This window comes from Dreissena polymorpha, chromosome 3 (genome assembly GCF_020536995.1).
Source record: "Dreissena polymorpha isolate Duluth1 chromosome 3, UMN_Dpol_1.0, whole genome shotgun sequence".
NCBI classification, from domain to species: Eukaryota; Metazoa; Mollusca; class Bivalvia; order Myida; family Dreissenidae; genus Dreissena; species Dreissena polymorpha.
The window spans coordinates 113,726,417-113,752,066 of NC_068357.1; the positions used below are offsets into that span (position 1 = coordinate 113,726,417).

The 25,650-nt window shown below is 34.6% G+C and overlaps 3 protein-coding genes across 6 annotated transcripts in view; all 3 read left to right on the forward strand.

Annotated features, from left to right (window-relative positions):
- The window catches only part of LOC127871089 (uncharacterized), a 12,169-nt gene extending 5,886 nt beyond the window's left edge, over positions 1-6,283 (forward strand). The window contains exons 1-4 of one of the 2 annotated variants that reach the window (XM_052413753.1): positions 366-480; positions 964-1,863; positions 3,718-4,350; positions 4,679-6,283. In XM_052413753.1, the coding sequence (XP_052269713.1) occupies positions 471-480; positions 964-1,863; positions 3,718-4,350; positions 4,679-4,857 (1,722 nt within the window). In that variant the 5' untranslated portion in view covers positions 366-470 and the 3' untranslated portion in view covers positions 4,858-6,283. Of the gene's footprint in view, positions 1-365; positions 481-963; positions 1,864-3,717; positions 4,351-4,678 lie in introns of those variants that run through there. The other variant, XM_052413752.1, reaches the window with a different exon arrangement.
- A 2,392-nt stretch (positions 6,284-8,675) lies between these two features.
- LOC127871090 (uncharacterized) lies at positions 8,676-15,291 on the forward strand. Of its 2 annotated transcripts, none has more exons than XM_052413755.1 (4): positions 8,676-8,801; positions 11,535-12,371; positions 13,034-13,663; positions 13,865-15,291. In XM_052413755.1, the coding sequence occupies exons 2-4, from the start codon at positions 11,753-11,755 to the stop codon at positions 14,029-14,031; spliced, it is 1,416 nt and encodes a 471-aa protein (XP_052269715.1). In that variant the 5' UTR covers positions 8,676-8,801; positions 11,535-11,752; the 3' UTR covers positions 14,032-15,291. The 2 variants fall into 2 exon arrangements, with proteins under 2 accessions (XP_052269715.1, XP_052269714.1); XM_052413754.1 differs by lacking the exon at positions 8,676-8,801 and adding an exon at positions 8,811-8,954.
- Positions 15,292-19,048: 3,757 nt separating this feature from the next.
- Positions 19,049-24,618, forward strand: LOC127873751 (uncharacterized). 2 transcript variants are annotated; one of them, XM_052417709.1, is made up of 4 exons: positions 19,049-19,097; positions 21,423-22,244; positions 22,404-23,024; positions 23,255-24,618. In XM_052417709.1, exons 1-4 carry the CDS (start codon positions 19,088-19,090, stop codon positions 23,476-23,478), a joined length of 1,677 nt encoding a protein of 558 aa, XP_052273669.1. In that variant the 5' UTR covers positions 19,049-19,087; the 3' UTR covers positions 23,479-24,618. The 2 variants fall into 2 exon arrangements, with proteins under 2 accessions (XP_052273669.1, XP_052273666.1); XM_052417706.1 differs by lacking the exon at positions 19,049-19,097 and having other exon boundaries at positions 21,365-22,244.
- Positions 24,619-25,650: the final 1,032 nt, after the last annotated feature.

Below are 25,650 nucleotides of genomic sequence, written 5' to 3' on the forward strand. Positions count from 1 at the left end.
CCTTAAATCAGAAAACAATACATTTGCTTTGGTTTAGGTACGTATAAACAAATGTTCTGTTATTGTAAAATAACCGATTAATGGGGATTTGATGCCTTTGCTTTAATTTGGAAACATAACAAAAAAGTGCCTAATTAAAATTTTATTACACACAACGTCATTTTTTTTTCGTTTCTCGCGAATCGTGCAAAATTAGTTTTTGCAAGTGCCTAATAAAAATTGTATTACACACAACGTCAATATTTATTTATTTGTTTCATTTCTCGCGAATCGCGCAAAACAAGTTTTTGAAAGTTTGATAAAAGATGACATAATATCCATCGTATGCAACAGTTCTCAAGTCGTTCTGATAGGTGGGATGGCGTGTGTATTGACACAGTTATTTTATCAGCAGATATATCTACACAATAGATATAGCAAGTGACAGATTTATCCTCATGCTCTATATTGTATATCCATTGATTGCATAAATGGCTGAAGGTAGGTTTCAATACTTTACACTATATTTTCGGTTTTGAAAAATCATTTTAAGTTCTTTAAAAAAATGTATTTCGAAAAATTCTTTGCTTGAAACAGTTACTAAAGCATACAGATTTTATACTTTCAATAAAGTATAGTTTGAGTTCAGTTGTTTTGTTTGTTACTAATATTCAACGTGTTATTTGTGTGTATTAAATTACATGACATTATTTGTTTTAAATAAATAATGGAAACATTTTAAAGATAAATATATAAGTGAAGCATACATTTAAAAATTATAATTAATATAGCATTATATATGAAATACAATTACTATCAAGAAGCAAACGGAAAATGCACTTAAACGTCATGAAATTGAAATCCATTTTATTTTAGTTTTTGCAAATTGATATAAAAACAGCGTGACACAATTAAGTACAACTATCTGACGTTCCTAACTCTCAAACAAATAATTGCAAATTATTGTACATCTTTTTTGTTTAGATTCTGTTCCAGGAAGAAGAATAAACACCCTTCCAGGAGAGTGGACACAACATGAAATGCGCGAAAAAGACGTTGACGAAATCGACGTAGGGTACTTCGAGTTTTTGATGAAAGAAATATGCCCGTGGAATTACTGTGATAGAAGAAAGACGATTCAGGCATATTGTTCAGAAAACTCTGATTTGAAAAATATAAACGAGGTTTTTGATACCTTTCGGAAACGTTGCCGTTCTGAGATATGTGTAGATTGCGACATAGCAGCGGTGAAATCATGGTTAGATCGCACCGATATCAAAGAAAGATATCCTAATGTATTTCCGGTCATAGAATCTGATAGAAGCGTTCATAAAATTACGTTGTTCTCCTCCGATGAAGATGCTCTTAAGAAGATAGTTGAACACTTGGAACGCTTCATGACGTCACAGCGGCGACATGGACAGTACCTTCAACACTCAGAAGACTATTCAGAAGACTACGATACAATTTCTCAAACGCCTGGAGAGAAACTAGGCACATTTTACTTGACTGCCAAACACGTTATGTGTATCTGTGTTGGTGATATAATTGACTATGATGGACCTGATGTTGGGATCGTTAATCCTGCTGTTGTCAGAAAATCTGGGCAAATTGATGGCAAAGGAATTTTATTCGAACGTATTAAGAAAGCGGGTGGTGATACGTATGAGGATTCTTTATCGAAAAACACACCTGTGGATACAATTTCTACATTTTGTATAGTGACAAAAGGTGGTCGTTTGAAAGCCAAAATTATACACCCATTAAGACAAATTAACGGAAAATCTACAAGACAAACCAATATTTTCTTTAACATATCTGACTGTCTCTCCGCCGCAAGAAGAAATAAATTAAAGCGACTGGTATTTCCTTTCGTCTACTCAGGTAAGATTAAATCGCTTTGTTCAAGTAGTGGACTCTCTCGAGTGCTCATTTCATATCTGCAATTTAACTTTTATCAAACGTGGTATCGTTTGATCGAAGGAGCACAATCAATACAAATACGTCTCTAAACTTGTTGGTAGATTGTCAAATATTTTCACCAAACGTTAGTATTAATAATTTGAGACACTTAAAGGTGAAGTTCAATAGATAGTCACCTGTCAAACCCGGTTATATATTCCGCTTTACTAACTTGATTTTACACAATCTACATGTTGAACATTGACATAAATGCCATATAAGATTCGTTACTTACTATCATCATAGATGATTTACACGTTTCTTGCACACTACTAAATTGCACCGGGAAAAGTTTCGTATTCCTGAGATATTATAACTGTTCGAAGTTAATATTGCTTTGTCTTACCACGGCTCTTACCATCAAACACTTAGTACCAAATGTTTGCACATGTCTCTTCTAAAGCAAATTGTGCTCCACTTATATGACCATTATTTAGTGGCATTAGTGTGTTTCATCTGTCTATATGTCTCTCGGTCGGTCGGCTGTCTGTAGACCATTTCGTTTCCGTTTGATACCTTTTTTCAACACGTTTTATTACAAGACTGAAAAACAGATACATATATAAGTACATATGCAACACAAACTATCATATTATTGTAGACAGTGACATACAGAGATGTACACATGCAAAACAATTAATGTCATAGTGTCATACTTTACATATATATACGAATGAAGACAGTGACATACAATGACAAGGCAATTTGAATAGAAGTTTGAAAAAGAAACACCGTACCTTTACCATAGATTAAAGAATGACTGACACATATTGCACAGCATCTAGAGCTAATGCTTAATGCCTTAGACGATGTTTTATTGTTTTCTTTTTAAATATTCTACAAAAGCTTATTATCTCCTCTATACATTACACTCTTAAGAGTGTAAATATTACTTTTGTTTATAAACAAAATTTACATAACAAATATTTATACACAATAAAACACAGCTTCATGTCAACAGACATTAAGAGTTTACAAACTGAAAAGAATATTGTAACTATAAGACAGTTGCGTGCAATTGTGTGTTGAAAAAATATTAAAAAGTATTTATAAAGAACAACAGTAAAACAAACTAAACATTCCAGTGTACAAACATATTTAAAGTATGTATAAATTGTAATAAGAAAAAAGTATCTTCGTACTCAGATGAATAGAACGCATAAAAAAGCAAAAACAGGTACATTTTCAAAATAAAGATATTTTCCAGGGTATTTACATATTTAAAGTACATGTGCGTATAAATTATAGTAAGCAAATAGTTTTTGCATATTCAGATCTTTAAAACGACCTACAATTATATAAATTGATGTCCAGGTTACTCATGACGAAAACAAAACGCCTGCTACGTCTTTTCCCGCATAGTTCAAGATAACATTTAGATAAAATATCATGTACAATTGTAGTATAGTTACTGTGTGAGTAACTGAAAAATGGCTTTGGATTAATAAGTCAGAGTTTAATGTGATTGGTGCTTGTAACAGGAAACAGACTACACTTTGCGGAAGAAAGGCACTTTGAAAATTAAGAGAGTAAGAGATCAAACGTCTAGGTTGTGAAAAAGCATTTCCTTTAATAAGAGATGAATAAGTATGACATGGCCCTCAATCTATGTTTTACAAATGTTTATTTTAAACGTTTGTAATTAGAAGTTATACGTCTAGTCAGTTGTTAAGAAATTTGAGATTTACAAAATATCCTTAAGTACATTGCTTTATCATTAACACCGCCTGCTGCAGTGTTCTTTCTTTTTACCCATATAACGTATTGTATTTTCAGGGTCTGGTGGAGTGGATATAAAAGATTGCGCATACCACTACGCATGTGCACTAACCGAATTCTTTAGGGAGTATCCCACGCAGCTAATTGGACCTTACGAAACTTTCTTTGTTGAAATTGACAAGCCAAAAGCCGTCAGCATTATGCAACACCTCCGGTGCTTGTTGGCAACGCAGAGTTCGGAGTTGATGAATGTTCCACGATCAATTGCTCCACGATCTGATCAAGTGTTAGCGGAATATGTTTTTAAGAACACAACTATCGTTGTAGAATACGGAGCAGCAATCGGCAAAGTAAACGTTGACGTCATTGTTTGTCCTGAATACACACAAACTGACTACAGAGGCTTTATTTCCAATGCTATCAAATTTGCATTTAGAATAGAGATCGGCAAAATTGACGAGAAAGTTCGAAAAGGAAAAGTTGCAAGTTCCGTTTGCTCTTTGCATCCAAAGTGTGAGCGCAATATATATGTTTACCACATCGAAGCCGTAACGTTCAAAGCAGGGTCATATGCAACAAAAGAGGAGTCCAAAAACGCAATCCGGATGTGCATCCAAGAAGTGTTCGAAAAACTAAAACGTCACAAGAGCAGGAACATCAAAAGCATTGCAATACCTTTAATTGGCGTCAGTAAGTAACAAATTAATGCATATTCTGCATATTTAAAGTATCGCCATATTTACAGATGTAGCACAACATTCTGCGTATTATATGCATCTCCATTTTACAGATATAACACAACATTCTGCACATTAAAGCATCACAATTTTTACAGATGTAACATCCCATTATACAATTATGTACAATTCTTTTTCAGTGTGTTGAATTATACAAGCTCTGTTCTGTTAACATGTACATGTCGTTGTCTTGGAAATAATGTCCTACAATTATCATCTAAAACGTTTTGTTATCTCAGCATTGCAACCAATTTCTATCAAAGAAAATATGATAATTACAGCTGATGTTAACGACATCTCGGCGGTCAAGACGGTATGCAAGGTGTTCCTTAAAGCCGTCCTTGCATGCAGCTCTACAAGGACGGATGGACCTCATTTGTATGTTCACCTCATTAACCAATGTCAGCAGATCACGGATTGGTTACAGGAAAACCTTTACAGAGAGATATATCATCCATAAAATATTGAAGCAAGTTACCTGTGTGATCATAACTTCATCAAAATGTAAGACTGTTTGCTTATCGCTTGGGTTTTCATGGAGTACTTCGTGGAGGACAGAGGAATGTGCGGTTGCGTTAATACACTTACAAGATAGCAAACAAACCCTTTACATCGCGCATCTTATTTAACGACTCATTATCTTTGCTTTATAAACAGTAGAATGTATTACAATTCCTGAAAGTTATTAAAAAATAATAGATGTGAAACATGTCATAACAAATCAAAAACACACAAATGTGTTTCAAACTACACAAATGTGTTAAAACGAATAGAAGTCAGAGGTTCTATATGAATAACTTCCATGATACTTTGTTTCCTACTTACGTTGATTCGCATTTTATGAATCTTTAAACATCGTCATTTTTTTCATGTATAGTGACATATGTTTTAAGCAGCATAAAACTGTTTTCAGTCGCTGGTTCCTATTTCTACTTTTACACATCGAATCTATCTGAATTGTCGGTATGATATCAGATCCGAAAGTATTACATTTTAATTTATTATATCGTTCATCATTTACAAATTACTCATTGTTGTTTATTGTGAATATAATGCATGCTCATACTATTCTAGAACGACACTTTATGTACATGCATTAAACTCCCTTTTCACAGAGCACGACCCTAATATATAATATGTTCCTGCCATTGTTTGCTGCGACAGTATACGTAACGCCATTATAGTTTGTTTATTATTCAAGCGATGTATCCAATACTTCAATAAAGTGCTTATAAACACGTGTTTTTTTAATGAATAACTTGTACAGGAACTAGCATGAAAAAAACATTTTTAAACATTGATTGTATTCAATATTGCGGATTTATTTTGTAATCAGATCTGTGTTAATGATATCTTATCTAAATTGATTGTATAAACAACACAAATAATGTAGCATGATCATAAATACAGCTCATGCGACAGTATTATTTCTTTACTCGTATCGAAGTGTTAAGTGTAAGGCAATGGCGTATTGCCATATGCGGGTATAATAATTTCATGTTTACATATTATCTGAAATTGATTAAACAATATTTTAAACGCATATTGACATAATAATGATAAAAAATAATTTGGAAATAATTCAAGATCTGATTTGTTCAGTGCTTTAACATCGGAAAGCATGACTACTATTTCTCAATATAAGGCAGCAATAAATAGCAAGTTTACTGTAGCCTTTAACGTTATGAATAGGTTGCAAAACAAACCAGAATCGTAGCAACCTTTATAACCGTTGTCTGCAACCTTTTGTGTTTTTGCGTTCTTATTGAGGCAAGGGATGGTGTCCGCGATAAGGACGTCAAAGAAGCCTTTACTACTTAGCTTAGGATACACGTTGATGCTGGAATTAATTATAATTTTGTTGGAATTAAAATGATAAAAAATAACGTAATTTGGTCTTTTATGTACTGCTGCTCTTCGAGTTTAATCTTATGTTAGATCATTTACAAGGACGAGTGAGTTAATGTGCGGATTTCTCGGTTTATTCTTTTTAACCACACGTTTTATAATAGAGACAATATGCGTTAAATGCCTTCAGCAACAAATTCTGTATTAAAAGCAATTCATACCTTCATCGTTGAATTGTATTGAATTTCAAAGAGAACACTCGATATGAATTTGTCTTTATAATCATCATATAGTCGATATGGAATGAGAAGGAAACACATACATGTATTCGGATTGAAATCATTACACGCGTGACATTTCAAAAGTAACCCCAGCAACGCAACCAAATGTTAACAAAGTCAAATCAGTACACCTTAGCCTAATTTTATGTACTCTTTATTTGAAACAAGAGGGCATAAAAATGTCAAAGTCGCTCACTTGAGATACAAGGAACGGACCTGTCCTGTGCAGCTCAAGATGTCATTGGAACAAATGTTTTGACCAACTGTCATGAAGAGTGAACAATAAATGTAACTTTTAGAGCTCTTACAAGGTTTTACTATAGCCATATAAGGATAAATTCCCCGCCCCCTGGCAGCAACGTTTTTCAACAGACCGGAACAATTTTCGTACAAATACAAGATATCATTAAAACTAATATTCTTGATGGAACAAATGTTTTGACCAACTGTCATGAAGATTGGACAATAAATGTGACTTTAAGAGTGTTAACAAGTTTTTACTATAGCCATTTAAGGAAAAATGCCCCGCCCCCTGATGGCCATATTTTTCAATCAACCGGAACCATTTTCGAACTCGTCCAAGATATCATAAAGATACAACTTCTGACCAAGTTTCATGAAGATCGGACAATGAATGTGGTCTCTAGAGTGTTAACAATTATTAAATAAATATAGCTATTTATAGCCAGTTTAGGAAAAATTCACCGACCCCTGGTGACCATGTTTTTTAACCAAACGGAACAATGTTTGAACTCATCCAAGATATTAAAAGTGGCCTCTAGAGTGTTAACAATATTTTAATATAACCATATAAGGAAAATGCACCGAATTCTGGCGGCCTCGTTTTTCAACCAACCAAAACAATTTTTCAATTGTCCCAAGATATCATTGGGACAAATCTCGTGACCAAGTTTCATGAAGATCGGACAATAAATTCGGCCTCTACAGTGTTAACAAGGTCTTAAATTAGCTGTGTAAGGAAAAATGCCCCACCTCCGGTAGCCATGCTTTTCAACAGACCAGAATCATTTTCGAACTCATTAAAGATATCATTAGAACAAATGTTCTGACCAAGTTTTTTTGAAGATTGGACAATAAATGAGAGTTTTAGAGTGTTAACAAGTTTTCACTATAGCCATATACGGACAAATGTCCCGCTCCCAAGCAGCCATGTCTTTCATCCAACCAAAACCATTTTCGAACTTGTCACAGATATCATTGGGACAAATTATCTGACCAAGTTTCATGATGATCGGACAATCAATTTGGACTCTGGAAGTGTTAAAAAGGTTTAAATAAATCCATATAAGGAAAAGTACCCCGCCCCCTGGCAGCCATGTTTTTTAACCAACCGGAACCTTTTTCAAATTAATCCAAGATATCAATGGGACGTATCTTCCGACCAAGTTTCATGAAGATCTGACAATAAATGTGGCCTCTAAAGTGTTTACAAGGTTTTACAATAGCCATATATAGCCATATTAGGAAAAATACCCGGGCCCCTGAGCCCATGTTTTTCAACTAATCCAAACCATTTTTGAACTCGTAAAAGATATCGTTCGAACAAATCTTCTGGCCAAGTTTCATGATTATCGGACAATTAATTTGGCCCCTAGAGTGTTAATAAGGTTTTACTACATTTATATATGGAAAAATGCCCTGTCCTCTGGCGGCAATGTTTTTCAACCAACCAAAACCATTTTCGAATTCCTCCAAGCTATCATTAGGACGAATCTTCTGACGAAGTTTCACGAAGATCGGGCAATAAATGTGGCCTCTATCTAGAGTGTTAACAAGGTTTTACTATAGTCATATATACTAAATATTATATAGCCATTTTAGGAAAAATGCCCGCCCCCTGGTTGCCATATTTTTCAAGATATCATTGGGAAAAATCTTCTAACCAACTTTCATGAAGATCGGACAATAAATTTGGACTCTGGAAGTGTTAACAAGACAAATGTTGACGCCGCACGACGCACAACGCACAACGCACGTCGCACGACGGACAAAAGGCGATCACAAAAGCTCACCTTTAGCACATTGTGCTCAAGAGAGCTAATATCCCCGTAGTTAAGGTAACGTCGCATTCTAATTTATTTAATCATAGAATTGCAAAAACATAGTTGTTTTTTAACAAACAAGTGTTGAAAGAATCAAACGTGAAATTAATCATGGTTCTTTATTGGCTGTGCACACGATATCTTATTCAAACAAACCGAACATTACATCATGGTAATCGACACCCGTTCACAAGGAAGCTTATACTAGACAGGTAAGCAACGATTAAAGATTGTACAGTAGTAGGCAATCTAGTGTATAGTACGATCGTCTACCGTTTCATGTATAAAAGGGATACCGTACAGTGTAACCATTCATTTGCTTTGTTACGATCCAAGTAATCCGTATGTTTTCTATATGGCTGGAGGTAAGATTTTATCTTATCGCTCGAGTAAGATTATCATTTGAGTCGCTTTCTGAGAAAACTGGGCTTAATGCATGTGCGTAAAGTGTCGTCCCAGATTAGACTTTCCGCTTTTATGGTATTTTAAGTTTCAAGAAAGTCCCTCCTTACCGAAAATCAAGTTAAGGTGGAAAGTGTCGTCCCTGATTAGCCTGTGCGGACTGCACAGGCTAATCTGGGATGACACTTTACGCACATGAATTAAGCCCAGTTTTCTCATAACAAGGCTCATTTATTTAGCCCATTGATCGGTACATGACATTTGTATGCTTGTTGTATTTTGTCAGTATATAAAAGTCAAGGTAAATTTTAAAAAAACGCACAGACACATGTATGGTCTTTATACGTATCTGCTGAGAAAAGGGTATTTTGCAAATAAAAGCAATACTAAGCACCAAAAACATTAAAATGTATCAAAAACTCGTTTTTATTTTAATTTCGGAAAGGATTTCCAAAAATACTATTCATTGTAAGAAAATGGTAATGTGGATAAGATTATTCTTGTACGGGAATTTATGTTGCTAAGGGAAATGTAATATGTATGGTAATTAATTCTAACGCTTTGTACGACATTCGACAAATTTTGTACTAACATACAAAATAAATGTTATGCCACTAATGTATCAAACATAATACCAAATATTATTCATTTATCATCGGTTATAATTTGACTGCTTGAAATGACAATGTAAAATAAAATAAATCGTACAAACAAGATAAGTTTGTTTATTTAAATGTCTAAAAATATAAATGACAATGTAACAAAGTATTTTTTATAATTTTATTGGCATCTGTTGTATTATCTACTTGATTACTTTATTGAAGTACGTTTTGACAAGATTTATAATCAAGTTCTTATCTATTGATTCGACCACTTGAGTACAAACAAGCACATGCTTCAACCAAACATTACAAGTTTGTATTATTAATAAGTGTATTGCGCATTCGTCCTTGTTGATTTAATGTCCGCTTCAGTATATTTTATTCAAACGCATAACATCATAATTATTATGTTTTACCGTGAGATATGGTTACCTAAATGTTTCTAAACCGCAACGATTTAAAATGCTACTTCCTCATCAACAAGTTGTCAAATTACACAGAAATGTGTGTATATGGATATAAAGGACGTATGTACATATGACAAATAGACCATTCTAAATTCCCAACATCGAATTATGTGTTAGTTGCTACGATTGATGACAAGAATCGAGAAAGATGCTGCCGATGTGGAAGATAGACTTGCCTATTGAGCAATTATACATTTCCGTACATAATAAGCTAAAAAAGAAATTACATAAATAATTGTTGAATTAAATAAATGGGGGCAATTGTATGTACTACCTAAGTATTTTGAAATGTCCTTTTATATATACCAAAAAATAATAAAGTGCTTTTTAAAGTATTGAAGCGTCTCCGTGTGGGCTCACCGTAGATTTATCAGTCATTGTTTTATAAATCCCGGTACACACACAACCACGTACAATTCATTGCTTTATTTTCTTATCAAGAGCAATATTATATACGTGCTGTCTAGAATAAACTTTATTTAATTTTAACTATCAAAACAGATATCCCTGGATCACTAAAGTAATCGGCATGCGGCCATGTGGAGTACGTAATTTTCACATGTCTTCATATAAATTTTGACCCAAATATACACTTAATGGTCACTAACTGGTCATTTGTTCAGAAGGGTATGATATAAAAATTGATTAAACTAGGTTTGGTGTGAATACATTGACTTACAGTCTCACCGAAAGAGCAATAGCCTAAATTACACTGTTTTTCATTAGCGACACTTTCCTTTCCTACTTTCCTAATATATTTAACACGCTGATCACACTATTATATTTACGGTTATCATATCTTTCCTGAAATAATGATAGTGATTATTAAAAGATGGTTAACGTAAAATGACGATACATATTTCTAAACAGCAATAACCACTATAGAACTGTAAATTGCGAGCATGATATTGGATTAATCGCTCAATAATTGAGTCGTGATAATCGCTTGGATTTGGAATGTATAACTCGCTTTTTGACAATACAATGTTAAAGAAAAGGAGCGAGACTCGTTTTCACAGCCATTGTTTTGAATTTGATTTGCATGCAATCCACTTACAAATATACGAAATAAAGAATTTTATGTAAATGCACATAACAGAAAAAGCCATCAAAACATTATTACATGAAAATGCAAAAGATGAAAATACATGTATATAAAAATAATGTGTCAAAAAAGTTTGTATTATGTAAATAAAAACAGCGTGTACATGTAATCATGTGATAGTCATTAGATTGTTGTCCAATTAAATACCATTATAAAATCTCACGGTATAAAGGTAACGTAGGCCATTCAACTGACAACTTAGTTTGCAACAATTGAATTGCCTTTTATGCTGCATGTATTTCTTTTAATATATTAAAGGATAACACATTATCAATAGGTGTGCAGTAAAGTTACATATGAAGGTTTATGAACAACAGCAAAAATTAAGCTGTACATATATTAGTATTTATGAAAACAGTACATTTACAGAAGGTGATCCAGCGATTGTTGCAACAGATGTCGACAAGATCCATTACAGATATTTCAATTTCTTGTTGAAAGAAAGGTGCTATTCCACATACGATGATGATACCAGATGTATTGAAGCAATCCCGTTATCTGAATCCGAGAAATCAATTCTGACAGACGTATTGTTGCATTTCAACCAACGTTTATACAGACAACTAAAGGTAGAATGTAGTCCAGATATGCTGAAACCCTTCCTAAGCGGTAAAGAAATTAAACAAACATTCCGCTTTGCAGTGCCCGTAATTGAGGAACAATGTATTGATCATTCCAAAATTATTGTATTTGCTTCAAATCAAGAAGATCTGGAGACATTAAATAAAGCTTTGGATGATTTCTTGTTAGAACAGGATCTCCCGGTATCACACAAATTTGTTTCAATTAAAAAAGAACCCATTCTCGACACGGAGTTGTTGGCAACGTTCTGTTTATCACAGTCACGCAATGTGTTCGTATGCGCCGGAGATATCATACAATTCGACGACGACAATGTTGGACTTGTCAATGCCGTCATACTGCTGAAATCAGGCAAGCTAGCAGGAAAAGGAAACGTGTTTTACCGATTGAGGGCGAAAGGTGGCATCGGCTACTATGCAGCTCTGGACCGTGTTATACAGCCTCCTGCACCAACATGCGTAGTAACTACTGGTGGATCTTTGCATGCTAAAATACTTCACCCAACTCGGCCAATAAGTGAAAGGAAAACGCGACAGAGCAACATCGTTTCCAACATTTTCGACTGTCTTATGACAGCACAAGAGGAGAACATCGAACGGCTTATATTTCCGTTTGTTTACTCAGGTTCGTGTGTATGATTGTTAATGATATGGATTATAAGTTCACCTGAGCACAAATTTCTCATGATGAGCTATTGTGATTAAAATATGTCCAGTGTCCTTCGAAGAGCGTCGTGCCTCATCATGTAGTATCTCGTTACTATGTAGAGGCCATATTTGTTTTATCAAATCTTGATGAAGATTGGTCAGAATTTTTATTTTATCATTAATGTCCAAGCACTATTCCACTGGGTCTATTTAGAGAGAAAAATGCTTCTTCTCTAGAGGCCGCATGTAGGAATCTACATGGATAAAACATGGTCAGTGTGTTTATATGAACCATTTTCAGCCCGAGTTTGAATCTGTGCCACGTGCATCTAAAACATAGATCACCGGGTGAATTCTAAGAAAAAAAACTTATAACCACATTATTTATGACTCAATTTTCTAGGCCAATTGTGATTTGGGGTCACGTGTGTCAAACACATGGGTCTAAGGGTTAAAGCTCAAAAACGCATATATACAGTCTAGAAACTACATATATGGCTCAATCTGCATGATACTGATTTTGTTTAAAATTGTTGTTCTGTGTTACGTGCCATAATTCGCTGTATAAATATGTTTTATATTTAATTACATAAATAGATTCCAATGAATTAACTGTTCATTCATTAATTTATATTCTAGGCGCCGGTGGGGTAGACATTAAAGATTGCGCAAGACTGTACGCGTCTGCAATAACAGAATTCATCAGGCTGGTCCCAAATCGTTTCACGAACCCGAGAGACATTTATTTCGTTGAGATAGACAAAGATAAAGCTATGAAACTTGTTCTGGAATTGAAGGCATTACTTCCAATCAGACTTACCCAGTTAATGATGTTTCCATCAACGGATGCTGCTTTGAAAGGTGAAGATCCTAACCATGGGGATTGTACTTTTGGAAATACATTTATCAAATATACAACTGGCGACATTCGCGAAGCAAATGTTGATGCCATTGTGTGTCCCGAGTACCGGAATTCAGACTTTGGAGGAATTGTTTCCAACAGTATCAAGTTTGCTTTTCGAATTAACTACGCCGATATCAATGGGCAGTTGCAAACCGGTAATATTGGCATTTCACGATGCTTTTGGCATCCAGAACGTAAACGCGAAATAATTATCATGCACGCAGCGGCCTATACATGGAACACTAGAGAAGAGGAGATGAATAAAAGGTATTTCAAACAGACCATGGACGCGATATTTGGAAAACTGAGGAACAGTCGGAAAATGAAACACATTGAGACAATCGCCATTCCACTGATAGGCATAAGTAAGTTTTTTTATTAGTAAAAAGTGTCAATAACTCAATTTAAAACTGTGATTGCGTGCACGTTATTAATTATATGGTTGCGCCTAGACAATTTCTTTAAAGGCAAAATCAACAATGAATGTTGAATATATGTAAATGTATGCTTGCTATGCTAAAATTATGTGCAATTGAATATGTTGCCTTCTTTGTAAATATTTACAGCCGATGCAGACGATGTTGTTGTGGGCAAGAAGGCATGCAAAGTATTTACAGACACCCTCCGCGTGTGTTGCTTGGAGAGGACTAAGCAGTCTCCTCTGACGATCCATCTGATAAATCCCTGCCCTCGGATTACAGCTTGGCTGAATGAGCTATTACATCTCCCGTAACTATTGATTGAGACCGTAAAGTGATCCTATAGTATGTTTCAACTACGCAAGGTGTTTTGTATTTAGGATTGTCAATATCTCTCATTACTTGCATGATGGCGTCTTTCTATAAAGAGACATTTATGGTTAGTGCTCCTACAGCGGGTATACAAATACCCCAGGTGTAAATAATTACCCAACGTAAAATTGCAATCATCCAGATACACGTGCATTTTATTAAGCTTATCTTTAATGAATATTAATTCTTTTCTTTGTTGTTGATTCAAATGTACATATACTCCATTTGATATGGTGTCATGCACAATTAATCGGATAGTATGGCATGGTTTATCTGGAACAAAAAGTTCTATGGTTTCGGATTATTGGATACTTCTAATGTGAGTTTCACCATTGTTCCTAGTAGCAGTAAAATAAATCACTCTCAAACTTACACATAAAATAGTCCTGGTGTTCATTTTAACAATACATTTAGTACTATCGGATTCGTATATAGTCATCAGTAGAAGAGGTACTTCTTAATTTGATGTGATGATTTTTCTTATTGTGATGACACGGAAATTTCACCTCGTTTATATGTGACTTGTACAACAGTTGTATGTGCACTATGCAGTTGATGAAAGACTAGTTTATGTACCTTTACATATTTTCATTGTTCTAGTATAAGAGACTTTTAAAAGTAGCTATATCGTATTGTTGTATATGAATGCTGTTGCATTTATATATGCTCATGTAATGTTTGGAATGAAATTTAAATAATGTTTACATGGATGCATTATATTATTGGATGAATTTTATTCAATTTAATTATAACTATATTTTATTTTACTGCTCCCACTTTTACTTTAAATACCATTTTGGGGATACCATTTTACCAAATTTTTATATGTCGTATAGCAGATGGAACAGTATTTAAAGTATGCTTCAACGTGTTATGATTGCTCCAATAATTAAATATTGTGGGGAAATCAAAGTTAATTTTAAAATTAAATACATACATGTGAAGAATAATGAACGAATTTACTACGTTAAAACAAACAGAAGTAAATGACAGACACACAAACAAAAAGAGCCCTTGTCCCGTTATCAGGCTGCTCGTAGTTTTTTGGGAAGTCATGGCTGTTGCGGTTCTTGGCTTAAATGTTAAAATCAGTAAAACAATACATATGATGTAAACCAATATATTGATAATTTACCTGTAATTTTCATTGTACATTCAAAACAAATAAAAATATGGATATAAAATAAACAATGTTTCAGATAGTTTTAACTTGATAAGATTCCAGTCAAAACGACTTTGAATAAATTCCAATACTTAGTTCATAATATATATTTGTGTTCAGCAGCAAGTGTCCTGCTGTTGGTCCTATGTTGGCTGATATCAATCATGTGTCATTCAGTATACATATATTGCAAGTCATCGGAGTGATGTCGGACAAATATTCATATGTGTCATCGAGATATGTCCATTTTTAAATACCTTCGTATGTAAGAAATGAAAGGACTTAATTGAACTAGAATGATTCCCAAACCAGTATCTCAGAGCAAACACATAACTTCAACGTAAGTCCGATATAGTCCCATTATCAGCTTAAGCGGATATATCAAGATTTCGTAAAAACACGACTAACTTTAATGAACTTCTTTCCGTCTATAAAATAAAACAGACAAAAGCGTTGACCGCTTTGTTTTTGACATTCATTTAACCTTTAACAGAACTCTTTTCAACGCAATATATATTTTGTGTGACCATGTTAATTTGTTAACATAAAACTTCGTCAGATGCTGTTTTGCGTGTATATACCTAAAGGAATAATAACAATAATAATGATAATAATAATAATAATCGTCGTCGTCGTCGTCGTAGTCGTCGTCATCATCATCAGCATCATCATCATCATCATCATCATCATCATCATCATCATCATCATAATAATAATAATAATAATAATAATAATAATAATAGTAATAATAGTAAAAAAATAATAATAATAACAATATATGCACGGTGTTTAATTGTTTTGTTGCAAAACATGCAGAATATTTTCTCTCTGAAGAAAAAGCGTGTTTTCCGCATTTTTTTCTTTTTATGGTATTTGGGACACTTAACGCTGTTAACATAATGGCGTCATAAAGACTGGTTTACTACAAAGTGTTATGTGTTATTTGAAAACTCTTTAGGTAAATAAATCCCGTCTTACAGGCAACCTACTTGTAAATATTTTCGTAGTTTACAAACGGCCCCAAGTTTAAACGCCCGTCTTTTTAAAGCAATATAAGTTCTTCAAATAAAGGTGCAATCGATATATATTTCTTTAGGTGTAGTTTGGTGTATACCAATTTACAGTTATCAAAAGGAATGAGAGATACAAAGTTGTTAAAATGTACATGATAATCAGATTTTTTTTTCCAATTTTTTGGGAAAAGTATTGACAAGAGAAAAAAATGTTCCAATGCTTTCTTGAGCATTAAACGTAAATGGCATTGCATCATGTAATAGAAAGTCTTATCTACATTTCCCCTGTCATATTTTCTTAGGGGAATTCTTCTGCTTCAGAAGAAAAAAATCGCCCTGCTTGAGCAAGGGCCAGTGTATAGCAGCCTTAGAATGCAAAAGCGAGTACCTTAAAGAATAAATATAATTTAACTATTTCATACATGACTTTTGTCGTATTTCCTATATCCTTTTTGTTTATCCTTTGTGTCACTGCAACGTTAAAGTACTCATTGAAGGATCATTGAAATGCTTACAAATATTGCAGTTAAGTACCGGCAAAGTTGTAGCTCTACCTAAAGGTTTGTGGTGCACGTTTGCGTTTTTTTTCATTCTGTATAAGCAAATGTAAAATGTAAAAACAAGTAAACAGTAAATTCATATACGGATGCAAACACACATTATTGATATTTACATTAGCAAAAACAACATGTTGTGGTCATTTATATTTCTATTGCTTTGTTAATAAGTAATTTGTTTAATTGTGAATGTATATTTTGAAACTTTTAATATTAAAGCCATAAGACTCATTTCACAATTTCTATAACTCCTGGTCATTATAAGCAAAATCTATCATAAAGACTGATATGTGGAGGAAAACTAGCAGGGAAGGACCACTTACTCAGTGTCAAAGAACGGTTGTTCAGGTACAGAACTGACAGTTGCGAGAGCCGGCCAAAAAATCTATCAGAGAAACATAATTGTGGTAAATGGCTCACTTTGCCTTACAGTTGCCCATTAGTACCGGACAAGTTGCAGGCAATTAACTTGCAATGCAGGACCCCTGATGTGCAGGGCTGGACTATTTAGTCACCTTGGATCCATTAAAAAACGACAAAAAACTTGTGCTGCTTTTGATGTGATTTACATGTATACATGTCAAAATAAAATAAAAATAATATATATATATTAAATTACATTGATATACCTGCTTATGCGCAAACATATTTCAATGCGTGAAATCTTGTAATTTAGCACATGAGTATACGGTATATAAAATTTAAAGCTGTCAACTTCAACCTATTTATAAAAAATTTCATTACAGTGAAGGCCTTATTGGCATATAAAGAAAACTGTCGATTGAGTTCTGTTAGTAGAACTTTGTTGTTTCCCACGATTTGCTGACTTGATACCTAAAGTTAGTTTTCTTGTTCACACGACATATTAAGTCGTTGTATCGAAATACTAGGTTAGGGAATATCATTTATATAAACATGCAAACGTCACATCTGTGCCACCGTTTGAGTGGCATAGAACTGCGCTGATCAGAGGGGTTAATCACGTGATAGTCAAGATGGCGACGTTCATGCCGAGGCAGGTATTTTACGCCGTTGTATACCCTGTTTTACTTTTATTTATTGTTTCAATGCCGCTCACTTTCCAGCCATATCAGCAAGAAAGTTACTAGCGTTTATTTCGTGTTGATATTCGCTCTTTTTCTCGACTTTACTCGCTTCGAAATTTCTTAGCGGGATGACCTAATTAATGATCCACTAAGAAAATTTGCGGGGAGTAAAGTCGAGATATACAGCGAATTTTAATATGAAATAAACGCTTATCACATGTTTACTTATATGGCTGGAAAGTGAGCGTCATTGAAAAATTAAACAAAAGTAATGAAGAGTATAAAATCTCGAAAAATAACTGCCCCGGCATAGGAGTCGCCATCTTTACTATCACGTGATTACCCCCTCTGCTGATAGAAATAAATTATAAATACAATTGCTTTGGATGAGAGCGCTTAAATAAATCACAAAACATGTATCGCTTTCAAATAAATAAAACATGAAACATATCCTTGTCATTAATATCATAACGGTTAAAGGGGCCTTTTCACGTTTGGGTAAATTGACAAAATTGAAAAAAGTTGTTTCAGATTTGCAAATTTTCGTTTTAGTTATGATATTTGTGAGGAAACAGTAATACTGAACATTTACCACTCTATAAAATAGCCATTATATGCATCTTTTGACGATTTAAAACCCCGAAAATTATAAACGCGTTTCAACGCGAAACGAATTAATAATTTGGAGAGTTCTGTTGTTGTAGTTATATTTTGGAAAACTACGAGGATTGCTTATATAAAGTATAAAAAACGTCTGGTATTGTATCTGGTAGGTTGATCGAGTGGTCTAAATGGTAGACTTTTTACTCAAGGACTCCAGGGGTCAGTAGTTCGAGTCCTGCTGAGGGCTCCCTTTTTTTTCTTTTTGTAATTTTTTTCTTGAATTTTTACTGGAGCTTGTTATATCCAATGCTTACATTTATCAATATAAAGCATTTAATTACTAACTTCAAAACATGCCAAAATCTGTGAAAAGGCTCCTTTAATGGATTGACGTTTTTTTCTGATATCCGTGATATGCGTGTTTCGATCCCGACAGGGTTAATTTAATTATGCTTTTTAGTTATATATCGTATTGGTTTGTTTAAGGTCTAATATGATACGTTCAAACTTTCAAGTAATGACATAAAGGAACACATTTACAAAACATCCCGTGTGATTAAGTTCCTTTAAAGCCTCGTGATCGAACTCGTCAAAAGATCTGTGTAGTATAATCCAACATGGCTAAAGGTAAGGCAATGTTCATATAATTTTTTAATATGTGTGTGGTTATTTGCATTGGAATTTACTATTACTCAAGAAAAAAATCACTGTTTATAAATAAACAGTATTAAAAATGTTTCAGTTGTTTAATATATTGTTGTTTTTTACTTTTAAAACTGTCGATTTTTTGTTTAAGGTCAATCTCATAAAAAGGGGTATTTCTAAATTTTAATGAGCTTTTAAAAAGTTTTCTTGAACTGTTGGCTAATTAAATATTTAAAAACAACCAGCGATTTTAACATATATAATTTATTATGTTGCTTTGTTTAATGTACATTTTTATTGTACATCTTGGTCAACGTAATAAAATATATTTTCATATTAAGTAGTGTGACTGATGAAACGTTGTTAGAAAGATTTCAAGATTTTAATTGACGTGTATTCTGATTTGTTTAAGTTCTTTATATTATAAGGCTCTATAGTTTAACATCTAATGCTATCTGGTGGAAATTATTGGAAAACGCTCTACATGTTGTTTACATAGCAATCATAAATATGTCTGCGTTGAACACTTTACCTCATGTTAAGCCCTTAAAGACTTTAAAGGACTTGTTCACAGGCTTTCGTATGTTCGAATATGTCATTAAATTTGCTTAATAATACAATGTATAATAATAATAATAATAATAAAAAAAAAATAATAATAATAATCTAAACTGTTACATAGTTTTAACAAACTGCAGCAACAAGAAATTTGGTTCATTAAAAAAAATACTGCCGTCACCTGGAATCGAACCCGGGTCCTCTCGAAGCGAAAGGTATCGCGCTTACAATGAATGAGTCAATCTGGCATTCATGGCGATGAAGGAATTATAAACACTATGCCAGTACTACACTTATTTTCCAAATCATCGAGGAAACGCTGTCACATTTTACTGATTTTGATTGACAATTATGCATGCATGAACCAGTATTTGTTAACATTTTTCTTAGTACGGAGTGTTATTTTGATTGTTTAAACATACTGTATACAATTAATTTAAAATTCGTAATTTTGCCACACTGTGAACAAGACCCTTTAAGTCAGCAAATTTTACTCAATATTCACTTTTCTTGCTGTCCTTTCGAAACGTCACTGTATCACTAATATATCTGCATTATGTAGTTTATTCAGATAAACTTTTTTTTAAACGACAAAATTAATAGATTCTGAAATATCTCGGTGAAGAACAGTCATAAAAACGGGCATTGAGGTAAAGGACATAATTTGGGCAAAAAGTCCCTAATTAATTAGAAACTAGGTTATCCATTTATTTTGCATTCTACAAGCAGAAGGCAACTTTTTCAAACTGTGTAAGCCGTCCATGACAGATGTTTTGACTTACTTGACTTATTCCTGTTAACTCCCAGTGGAGCATAGGGCCGCAACAACACCTCGCCAACGCACTCTGTTCTGGGCCGCCCTCTTCAGCTGCGTCCACGACATACCGGCGTCTTTCGCCTCGTTTTCGACAGACCTTCTCCATGACTGCTTGGGCCGTCCCACTTTTCTATTTCCCTGTGGGTTCCAGTCAAGTGCTTGTCTCGGGACGTTGTCGGCTGGTTTACGATCTGGTCTAAAAGTGACTGCAAGGAACTGTAGAAGTCTTCCTTCTCTTCTTCCTTCGCTGCGTTGGTAGGCGCATAGCACTGTATGATGGTGATCTCGTAGCTTCCGGCGCAAACAGTAGTGCAACTCCTTGGGTGTGGTCGTGTTCCATGTCTTCGTGTCCAGAATAGATTATGGTTTCTCCCGAATATAATCTGGTCTGACCGCTCAATTCCATCGGGTCTCACATAGTCCAAGAACTTTGATGTTGTAACGCCTCATCTCGCTGGTGACTTGCGCTGATTTACCACTCCCATATAGGGTTCTGATGTTCCATGTCCCTATCCTGGTCTTGGCCTTGGTTGTAAGAAGGCTTGTCGGCGGGCTGGCTTCCTGAAGGCTTTCACCAGCACGCGTCATGGACCTCACTGAAGAGGAGTCTTCCCAACCAGGCAATCGTTGGGTCGTAATTGTTGCGGTTTCTGTAGAGGGATTTGTTTTTACATGGTGGGGTTGCTAGCCCCACGCCCAACCTTCCTCCTTTCGCAAACGGACTTAGGACCGTCTATGGCGGATTTATGACAGATGTTTTGGGTCATTTAAATATTTGAAATAATTGTAACAAACATCGTACCCCATAACTGCATCAGGTTTCGTAAGGAATGTAATAGTTTGGCATTTGCAAATTTACATTTGTTTTTATTGAATAACATTTGTATATTATCTCTGTAATAATAAAATCATGTGTTCAATTTCGTTTATAGGTGGTTCCGTTGACTTTGTGTTGACAGATGTTGAAGACACCTGTGTCAAATACTTTAATTTTTTGATGCAAGATAGATGTGCATGGATCTACGATGAAACAAATAAGACAATCCAGGTATTCCCGCCAGAAGATGATTGCCAGCTATTCCTTAAAGATGTGTTCTCTCACTTTAAGAATCGTTCCAATATAGAAATAGTGATGGATTGTGATCAAACAATTGTGGAAGAATTTTTGAATGGTACCAAAATAAGAAAATTATACAAATATTATGAGATAGAAACACAAACGAATATGTGCTGTGTAACCGCGTTTTCTTCGGTAAGCGAGGATCTGCGAATGCTACAACACGAATGTGAAAGTTTTGTAACAAGACGCAAGGAGCTTGCAATGTATTCTGATGAGGTGAAGAATGACATAATGATACCAGGAGAAAAGCTGGAGACATTTTGCTTGGCTTCTAAGCACAGTATGTGCGTCTCTGCTGGTTACATATTTGACTTTGACGGACCTGATGTTGGAATCGTTAACCCTGTTGTCGTCAGAAAATCTGGAGAAATACATAGCAAAGGCGTTTTGTTCCACCTGTTCGAGGAAAAAGGAGGTCAAAAATACAAGGATTCATTAAAGGAACATCGTGCCACAACGTCTTCATGTATAGTTACTCGTGGCGGTTCTTTGCAAGCTAAAATCATACATCCTACACGCCCGATCGATGACAAAAAAATGATGGAAACTAATATATTTATAAATATTTGCGATTGTCTATCAGCTGCATTGTCAAACAAACTTGGGCGAATTGTATTTCCGCTAATGTATTCAGGTATGGTAATATTGAAACATAAATGAATACAAAATGTGTAGTTTAACTAGTTTTATTATGAAAAAGTACAGGTTTTATTGTTTAATGTATATTTTAATTTCATGCTGTCGTTATAAAAATGTATGCATTCATATCTAAAGTGTATCGTTTCTGTTTAAGGACGTGGGGAAGTACCCTTACAAAAGTGTACATACCAATACGCATATGCGTTAACTGATTTTTTTCGTATGTCATCTATGAAGTCATTGGATCCATTCGAAATATTTTTCGTTGAAATCGACAAGAAAAAGGCTAAAGAATTCGTCCAAGAACTCCTGTTGTTTTTGCCCACACGATCGACAAAATTGATGATTGTTCCACGATGTAACAGTTCCCTACTTAAAGACAAGCTAGATAAACATGTATTTGACAACACTACAGTCATAGTGAAAGTTGGAGATATTGTCGAAGCTAATGTTGATGCAATTGTTTGTCCTGAATACATAACAGCCGGATATAAAGGATATGTGACAAATGCTATTCACTTCGCATTTAGAATTAAGTCCGAGAAAGTTAACAAACAAATTCATAAATGGAAAGAATCCAGTGATTGGTATTTGCATCCAAAGTGTAAGCGCAACGTAATGGTTTACCACACCGCTGCTGTTGCATTGGAATCGGGATCATTTAAAATAAAAGATGAGTCGGAAAAGGGGCTCCGGAATTCTATTGAGCGGGTGTTCGAGAAACTGAAAAAAGACGACACAATCAATAGCATTGCAATACCTTTAATTGGCGTCAGTAAGTATCATTCTGGAGTATAATCATATCATTGGTACATTCGATACGCAACAAAGGTTACCCGTATGTCGCTTTTTATTCTGTTAAACTTGTGTAATGCTTGAATAAGCAGAAGAAAACTGTCAGAATACAGCACGGTATATTTATTTTAGAATGTGATATTAATGAATGCTCACTGTTTTGATAAGAATGAGGTTTACTATGGAAAATCTTTTGTATAAACATTGCAGTTGATGCCACTGACACGATGACGGTCAGGCAGGCATGCAAGGTGTTCATTCAATCCGTTCTGTCGTGTTGTTCAGCAAAGACTGGTGGGCCAATTTTGCATGTACAGTTGGTGAACCACTGCCAGCAAATCACTGATTGGTTGCAGGAGTACATGCACATTGAAGTTCTCGCACTGACAAATTCGTGTTTTGATTTGCAAATGTGCCAATCTGGATTGTTTTAAGGATGCTATATATTTTCTATATACAGAGGTGTGCAGAACTAAATAAAAGAGGAGTGCAATGGGAATTCTTTCCTCTTTTGTTTAATGCACCCTTCCTTTATTTACTGCACCGCTCTTTTTTTATTGCACTCCTCTTTTATTTAGTTTTGCACTCCTCCTTTTTCTATCTCGAGGCCACGACATAGCTAACTCGTAGCCACGAGTTAGTAAGTCGTGGCCTCGAGATACAAAGTCGAGGCCACGAGATAGAACAAAAGAGGAGAGCAATTTAAAAAGAAGAGTGAATGTCACCTCTATGCCACCGTACGAATGGGGTGATTTTGCATTTGCATTTACACTTCACTAATAAAGTTCAAAATTTGGAAAAGGTTCCTCACAGAGCGTACATGGCTGTCCGGGTGATACAATCTGAAACGCAATGAATTTTTTTTCTAATATTTGGCCTAGTGTACCTCAGATTACCTATTCTAAAAATGAGGCATGTATGTTTTCAAGTTAATATTCTTACCGAGATTGATCATGATTTAGTTACAACTGTAACCTCTAGAGTAGTAACAAATTGCTGTTGTTTTGTAAAGATTTTTCCCAGTGACCCACATTCGAACATGGTCTATATATTGTTAAAATAACGTTTCTAATATATGCTCAACAGAATTGAGTAAACAGAAATCAAAGTTTTTACCAAAATGTGGCCTCTGGCGTGTTTACAAGGGAAACTTTTTCGAGAACCATAATTTTTGTCTAAGATCCAAACTGGTCACCTAGTTTTGTTAAACACACTTTATCATATTCGAACAAGGATATGTTTGAAACCCTATTTCTTCGCGCTGTCTGGAAGAATAGCATTTCCAGACTTTTTATAAGAGTTTGATACAAGACTCCAATTGAAGTTCATTGAATAATTATTAAAAGATATGAGTATGGATTTGTGCATTTTGTGAATTTATGTTTTTATTTTATACTGTAGCGATAGAACTCGCCTGGCAAATTATCTTTGTTTAATCAAAATCACATCAAACAATTGGAAATGAATTTTGATTTGATACGATTTTCACTTAATGTAGTTACCAGTTATAAATGTTTTCACTGTCAAAGAAAAACATGTTATTTCACTGCTGCTAATTTTGGTATTCAGTGGCATATGCTCAAGACCTTATAAAAGGTTAATATATCAATGGTTCAGTACAAAACAAGTGTTTTCAATTAATGACGTCCCTCGTTGTGTTATTCTTGTTTCGACATGTGTGCGGGAAAGCATTGATGTGCACTAATAAGTCTCATTTTTATTTTGAGATTGGATACTACATAGGAAGACAATTATATTTAACAAGAAAGTATATCAGGAAAGCATTATAAAAAATGAATTTAAGTAAGTTTGCAGCCAAGTTTCATCTTACATATCACATGAAATACATTTTTTATTTATTGAATTCATTTTACTTAAATTGTTCTTTACGAACAATTATTATTAATGGCGTCACTACGTGCTTTTTTACATAAGCTAAAGATTTCAAATTAAATAACATCTGTATTGAACATAAAATTTTATTTGGAGAAAATGAGAGATCCAGAGATAGCAGAGGCATATCAAGCACAAATCGTCGGCACGTTTGTAGTCTTGAATAGCAAAGGCAATGACATCGACACCATCACAAACAACAGCAAGGAGGTCCTGTTGTCATCGACTTGGAAGAGAGAAAGAAAAACAAGCCATGAGTGACGACCGAAATCGTGGACCTGTGTAACAAAGGAAGACAGCCGAGGCATGAGAAGTACACCAGTCTGGAATCCAGGACGGAATACCAGAAAGCTAACAGGGAGATTGCTAAAACGATGAAAAAGCTCTGGGAGACGTGGATTAATGAGCGATGTTCCAGTATTTTACAAAAAGATGTCCTCATGCAGCAGTAAGATGGCTAATGAAGACCGGACATCCTGAGGCCATTGTTATATCAGACACTGACGGGAACCAGTTAACCGAGGGTGTCGCAGTGCTGAACGGGTGGACTGAAGCATGCAGCGACATCTATAACTACCCGCCTCAACAAGACACCAGGCTGATACCAGATCAGAAGTGAAAAACTAATGTCCGTACATTCTTAGGAAAGAGGTAGATGAGGCAGTTCGCCGTTATAGGGAAGGACAATTTTAAGAGTGAACACTGTTCCTCTC

Bases quoted from the DNA above. Each gene is read 5' to 3' on its own strand.
- LOC127873751 (XM_052417706.1), top strand. From the start codon at position 21,401: ATGTGTTCAATTTCGTTTATAGGTGGTTCCGTTGACTTTGTGTTGACA. The intron at 22,245-22,403 runs GTATGGTAATAT...TTTCTGTTTAAG, and splicing joins ATTTCCGCTAATGTATTCAG to GACGTGGGGAAGTACCCTTA. The intron at 23,025-23,254 runs GTAAGTATCATT...TAAACATTGCAG, and splicing joins AATACCTTTAATTGGCGTCA to TTGATGCCACTGACACGATG.
- LOC127871090 (XM_052413754.1), top strand. The intron at 12,372-13,033 runs GTTCGTGTGTAT...TTTATATTCTAG, and splicing joins ATTTCCGTTTGTTTACTCAG to GCGCCGGTGGGGTAGACATT. The intron at 13,664-13,864 runs GTAAGTTTTTTT...AAATATTTACAG, and splicing joins CATTCCACTGATAGGCATAA to CCGATGCAGACGATGTTGTT.